Below are 6,859 nucleotides of genomic sequence, written 5' to 3' on the forward strand. Positions count from 1 at the left end.
CTTTAGATATGATATGAGTAGTTTCTGAGCTAAGAAAAATGTAGTGTATTCTCTCTCCTAGTTTGGGAGAATAGCTTCTGAGGAATAGAAGAATGATTTATGCAAAGTGCCAGGTGAGGGAAAGAATGTTTATGGATTCAGGCTGGAAAGATGGTCTCTTGCATTAACTGCAAAATGCAAAGCTGATCTAGATCTTCAGTTATAATTCAGTAAGGAAAGATAGATGGAAATTCCAAATTTTGCATTTGGTGCAAAGGCCCCATGATTTTAATATCAAAACGTGATTTTCTAAAACTGGACATCTGAGAAGCTTTTGCATATTTATTTATTTATTTTTTAAGAATCTAATTTATCTTTTTCTTTTGGAAGAGTTTAGAGAACCCTTGTTTATCTTGATGAGCCATTGATAAAGTTTGTAATTACTGGCTTCCTCAGATACAGACTTGGCTTCTCTTATGTGTTCTAGAAAGGAGTTAACATACTGTACCACGGGATCCAGGACTATGACAAAAACAGCGAACGAATACACCTCGTGATGGAGAAGGGAGACACCGTTTTCTTTCATCCTTTGCTCATCCACGGATCGGGTCGGAACCAAACTCAAGGATTCCGGAAGGTATGCATTAACATCACTGCACTTTCCAAAGATGAATAGTTAGAAACAAAAGTGTCAAGACATATTGAAATGTAAGATTTGTGACTTTTAACTAAACTGGCATTTAGTCCAGTTCATTTACCAGGAAGTGTATTTGCTTACCTCATGCTTTTTCACTCCTATCAGTAGAAGCCAGGTGACCTCAGGATCCCAGCCTTGTTGGTACTGATTATGTCACGGAATTTCTTCAAAGCAAGAGCTTACTCGGTAGCTAACAGCCCTTGCTTTGGAGGCAAAAACCATTGCTGGCATGATAAAATAATAAAATGTAGAATGTATATATCGCACGGTAACCACATAAGAGGAAAGTTTCATTGCTACTGGGAAAGATATTGATCTGAAAGAAAGATTCTGAATTGGTGGCCCAGAAATCAGATTTAGCAGGCAGCCATCTTTTTCACCCCCTAGTCTTAGAGAATTTTAAACTTATGATTTCATTGCTTATTATTAAAAAGAGACAAATTTCTCATAAATTCCCAGATTTCTCATTGCTCTGAAATTCGGCACATCCGACAGTACTGTGGGCTCCTATTTTTCCTATGATAACATGACTGTCGGCACTAAATATTGGGGGCTCCTTTGGGACTGTCCCTTCTTGTCTCCCTGAGGCCAAGGGTTAGTTGCCAGATTTCGTCTTTCATTCATTTGTACTTCCAGGCTCAACAGGTCCAGGAATGAGGGTGAGATGAGAAGGTGCTCTCCTCAGGGGCAATATTTAAGGGGTGGGAGGGGGGCAACTAAAAGAACTAAACAATCAAGTTTCATAATATTTTTTTACAATCATATTTTTTAAAATCAAAATTACTACCAAAAAAAAAAAAAAAACCCCATAATGAGCACAATGCTAAAATTTTAAATAAAGACAAGATCAGACTCTCCACTAGCCTACAACCCTCAGAACTGTGCAAACGGAGGTACAGGCACCACGATACAAATAACATGAATTTTAATATACTGACTGGCAATTTTTCAATATTTTTTCAACTACTTTAATTTTGGGAAAACATTAACCCTTAAACAATACATGAAAACATGTGTAAAGGAGAGCACGCTTCCCCTTTTGCCTCATTGTCCAATATGGCTGTCAGAAGGGAGTCCTTCTGACGGGTGTGGTCACCTTAAGATAACTAACCTGTGACTAAGAAGGTGAGTTTTCACTATCGCTTTGCAGCACCTGTGTAACTTTTTCAAAAATGGGGAGAGCCAAGTAAGGAAGGAAACAAGATGAGTATCTCATGTGAATGCTGTCAGACTTTAAATGTCCTTTTGATATGAGAGGGGTGTGTGTGTGTGTGTGTGTATTATTTTTCTTTGCAAGGTTCCCCCTCCTCCGCCCCCATAATCTATGGCCATTGAAATAACAAACCATCACAAACTTGATTGAATAAGTAACTTCTGTGACTAAGATGATGATGAAAAACCCTGGAATACATTCTTTTTAGCACCTGGGTATATCTGCTCCTTAGAAAAATCAAACGCTAAAAAGTTAGAGACCTCCTACTTATGTAATTACATCCTCTGCCTCATAGATGCCTTTTGAAAGTAAATTATCACAGCTAGTCGAAAACTTCTTGTAATTTCTCAAGAAGCCTTTAGCTAGGGAAAAGGGAGAAGGTGGGGTGTGAAGGGAGAGGGAGACGGGGAGAGAGACTGAGCCACTGAGACGGACTGATTTAAGACACAGCGGAACAGCTTTCAATCTAGAAATCAAATGTTGAAATAACTGGCTTTCTAAAAGAAGACTTCTTGCTTGGTTGCTGATGTGAACGGGACTTTTTTCCTAATATTAATCGACTCCCTTTGCCCAGGCAATTTCCTGCCATTTTGCCGATGCCAACTGTCACTACATCGACGTGAAGGGCACCAGTCAAGAAAAAGTTGAGAAGGAAGTGATAACGATGATGAAATTTCAAGAAACGAAAGGTTTGACCATGAAGGTATGTGTATGAAATGACACGGTAAAGATCTCGTTTTTAATTTCAGGTGCTTAATAATTCTCATACTTGATTTAATTTGCAAGTATAACTTGCAAATACATGCTTGGGTTGGGAGCTCACTGCAGAGATGTGGCTGAGATCCACTAAGAATAACAGTGGAGCTTCGGTTTGGACTTGCTTCCTCAGTGTGGGTGACCTGAGAGTGGGTGCTGCTTCTTGATGTGTGTGGGCTGTCCTGGGGTATGCAGGCTACCTTGTTCTAGGACAAACAGGTAGGAAAGAAAATAGAAGACAGACTTAGAGGAAAGCTAAAGGTTTGCACTATCGATCACAGGCCTCCTTTACCTGTATAGGATAGAGTATTTATGCCTTTGGAAATCCAGTAAGACTCCCAGAAAGGAATTCTCAAGCAAGTTTTTGTTTTTGTTTATCGCTTTGTAATGGGAGTTTAATGAGAGGCACAGATTAAAGGACACTAATGCTTATCAATTAAGGGGCACGAGACAATACTTCATCTCCTTCCCTAACTCGTACACATCACTTGTCATTATTTGTTTTTAACTAGTGGACATTCGATGCTGCTGAGGATCAACAGAAAAATTATCAGTCAAGGCAAAGAAATAAATATATTTGCTTCATAGATTACATACATTTTAGCCTCTGAAGCAAGAAGCTGAGCTTACTTATTAATTTGCATTACGTAATCCTAAATGCATGCCCGTACTTTGAAGAGCACCGCACAGCAATGGTGGGCGGCTACCAGTCTGTTGGCAGTCATCCTCCGAACACCTTCCTAGATCAAGAATCTTACTTCGCCCTTCACCCCCTCTCCCTTTAGAACCTGGGAATGCACCCCACATCTGAAAATGCTCTGATTTCACGTTTGCACATCCTAGAAAATCTAGTCCTTCTCCCTTTGTCCGGTACTTAAAATGACCTACAAAGGCCACATAGTTTGTTACCCGGGGCTTCCAAAAAATGTCTACACTACGTTTGAGGTTCGTCAATGTTGTATGAAATTAATTTTAGTTGCTCTTTATGTTACGGCTTATAAGCTTTACTTAGAACAATAGTACGAATTCTGCTCTGTCGTTCTTCGTAAGGTACAAAAGCACTTTCATGTCCATTTTCTTATTTTCTTCACCAAAACCCCTCGGACAGTCTTCATAGCTCCATGCTCTCAGTGAGAAAATGAAGAGTCCAAGAGGTTGGCCTAAGTTACGTGAGTGACACAGAAAGACTTCAGGGTCAGTTCGAATTCCAAAATCATTCTTCCTACCATACCTTGCTGGTTGCTCAAAAATAAATGAGAAACAAGAAATTAGAAAGTCTAAATTGTCTCATTAAGAACAAAGAAAAAAAACCCCAATAGCTCATGACACCATTTTCATGATTGTGATCTAATCAGGAGCAGATCCCTCAAAGTGGGTCAGGCAGAGCACCCAGCCCACTCAGCGAGTTGTGACACCTGTCATCATCAAGAGTGCCAACTAAAACAGGGCTGACAGTCTGGGGACGACCCTGCCCTGATCGATATCATTCCTTAACATGATATAAGATGTTGGTGAGTAAATTAATAGGAGTCTCAGAATATGGTTTATGTCCTAACTGATGAACGAAGAAAAAAAAAATCCATCGTGGAGGTTTTTTTTAAAAACCATTTAAAACAGTTAGATGCTAGAAATTTACTTTACATTAGGGTAAAGAGACAAATCGAAGCGTTCCGCACACTCATTTCTATTTGGCATTATTTCCAGGATGTCTGGCGAATTCGAGCACGATTGGTGAAAGGAGAACAGATCAACCTGTGAAGCAGCCCTTTGCTAAAACTCTTTTGGTTTTAAAGAAAACAAGAATGAAAGAAGATGTCTGAGGAAAGTATTTTCTCAATGAGATGACATAATCTTTTCTGTCACTTGTGAACAAAATCAGAATGCACGGATCAGGTCCTAGTGGCACGTGGGTAACTTCGCAGGGCAGCGGTGTCGCCTTCTTGAATGAATGGTAAGACAATGAAAATGAAATGTTACTGTGCGAAGGAAAGCGATCTAGGGTGACAACGAAATAAAGGTGATTGCTGTGTGATTCAATGTGTTAAATCTGTTTCTTTCAGGTAGCTCTTTCCCCAAGCAGAAATGAATTCTTTGGAAAGTCAGGGTGTGGCGAGTTTTGCCCGCCTGTCCTGGAAAACCTGCCACCAACTCATTTCATGGCGTGAGCGATTTCTTTGCAAATCTAGAACAATGTATAACACAGGCAGATTGACTGAAGGGCAGAAGAAGGGCATCATGGAGTAAAATTAAGAGTGGCTACTCCTGCTCTGACACGGGATCCCTTCCATGACTTCTCCAACCCAATCACCCTCCTTCTGAAAATGAAGTCTGCCCAAGTCTTCCTAAAGATGAGGGTAACACGTCTGCGATTTCTTACTGGGTAGGGCAGCTGAAAACCCTCAGCATTTGTGAATGAAACCTAAGCTCTTTCTAGATAAAGGGAAATTTTTAGATACTTTGCTTTGGATTCCGAATGAGCAAGAACTAGGGGAGTTTATTTTAACAGCATCATGTCTATCCCAGCAAGGAGACATAGTCTTTTATTTTTTTTTAAAATTCCAGTTAGATTTTTTCATAAGAAAGAAAGAAAGAGTCCCTTTGCTTGTCATTCTGGTAAGTGCAAGTTTTCCTAAATCTACTTTCACTGCATTTTTTTCGGTTTCTCCAGTTTAAGCTCAGTTCTAGCTGGAAACTGAGGCAGATGAGAGGGTCGCCGATAGGGTCTAAGGAAAATGGATTATGGAATAATCGAAAATAAAATGTATACAAGGAATGCCAGTTTCACTAAGGGAGGAAGGGACAAACAAAATGTGGTCTATACATACAATGGGACATTATTCAGCCTTAAAAAGGAAGAAAATTCTGACTCACTACGGCATGGGATGAACAACTGTGAGGACATTATGCTAAGTAAAAAATACTCCTGTCCTAAAAGGACAAATATTGTATGATCCCACCTCTGTGAGGGGCCCAGAGTAGTCCAATTCATAGAGACAGAGGAAGGAGGTTTCTAGGGGCCAGAGGGAGCGGGGAACAGGGAGCTCGTGTTTAATGGGTGCAGAGTTTCAGTTTGGGAAGATGAACACATTCGGGAGGTGGATGGTGGTGACGGTTGTGCAACAATGTGAATGTCCTTAATGCCTCTGAATTGGAGACTGAAAAAAATGGATGAGATGGTAACTTTTATGCTACGTGTATTGTACCAAAATTAAAAGAAATAAAACAAAAAAAAATTTCATCTTGGAAAAAGAAAACACCTTCAAATTTCGTAAGATGCTAGGAAGACGTACACACTCAACTTTGACGGTCTGATGGAAAAGGCTTCTCTTACTTGGAAGGGCTAGAAAGGGGTGCCCAGATGGAACCCCTACATTAATCGCAGGGCTGCTCGAGCTAGTCCCAAGCAGAGAGTTAGGTCAGTCCTTCCCGCACCCAGTTCAGTACTCACTCCAGGGGCTTTGTGACTTGGCCCTGGGACCTGGGCACTGGACACGTGGCTCGCCTAAGGAAACAGCCTTCTCACCAAATGCATTGGATGACCTTCTCCTGGTCTTACACCTGCCTTTCCTGGCATTTCCCAGACCAGTGACAGAGCCAAAGAAACAAACAAAAATAAAACAGTCCCCAGCTTGCCACAGGGGCTCCTGGAAGAATCCCCCTCGGACAGGCCGGAGGTGAAACCCCAGCTCCATCATTTATTTGCTCACCGTGCAAGTCACTTCACATCTCTAGACCCCAGTTTCTTCATCTATAAGATGGGGCTTCATAGGGTGACCTCGAAGATGAAATTAGAGCATTGGGTATATTATTTTCCTTTGTTGAGAAGCCTATTCAGACTCCACTTGGCAAAGATCTCATCCATGAAGTTCGTGTTACCAATAAAAACAAAGAAAACCCTCCAAGATCAGTAACAACTATGCCAAGGATGTTGTAGGACCTTGCAAGGACGAGAAGGGGGCGCCCCAGACCAGCTTCAGTTCCCCATGCTGGTAATTTCGCGTTGGACACTCACTGCTCTGCTGGGACCAGGCAACTTCCTTCAAAACGAAAACCACAAAAGCAAAACCACTCACACTTCTCCCCTCATCCTGTGGTCAGATTGTTCCCATTCACTCCTCATAATCCAAACACCAGGGTTACGTATATAATAGGTGACGATCTGCTTATTATGAAGATATTTGCCTCATTAAATTCACATTACTTGAAAGGGATGT

General features: G+C 41.0%; 1 protein-coding gene across 1 annotated transcript in view; it reads left to right on the top strand.

The window, feature by feature from the left end:
- PHYH (phytanoyl-CoA 2-hydroxylase) overlaps positions 1 to 4,677 on the top strand; it is a 19,631-nt gene extending 14,954 nt beyond the window's left edge. Inside the window, exons 7-9 of the mRNA XM_011359606.2 lie at positions 467 to 616; positions 2,464 to 2,592; positions 4,350 to 4,677. Coding sequence (XP_011357908.1) covers positions 467 to 616; positions 2,464 to 2,592; positions 4,350 to 4,403 — 333 coding nt within the window. The 3' untranslated portion in view covers positions 4,404 to 4,677. The remainder of the gene's footprint in view (positions 1 to 466; positions 617 to 2,463; positions 2,593 to 4,349) is intronic.
- The last annotated feature ends 2,182 nt before the right edge of the window (positions 4,678 to 6,859 follow it).

Source organism: Pteropus vampyrus, unplaced genomic scaffold, assembly GCF_000151845.1.
Source record: "Pteropus vampyrus isolate Shadow unplaced genomic scaffold, Pvam_2.0 Scaffold49, whole genome shotgun sequence".
NCBI lineage: Eukaryota > Metazoa > Chordata > Mammalia > Chiroptera > Pteropodidae > Pteropus > Pteropus vampyrus.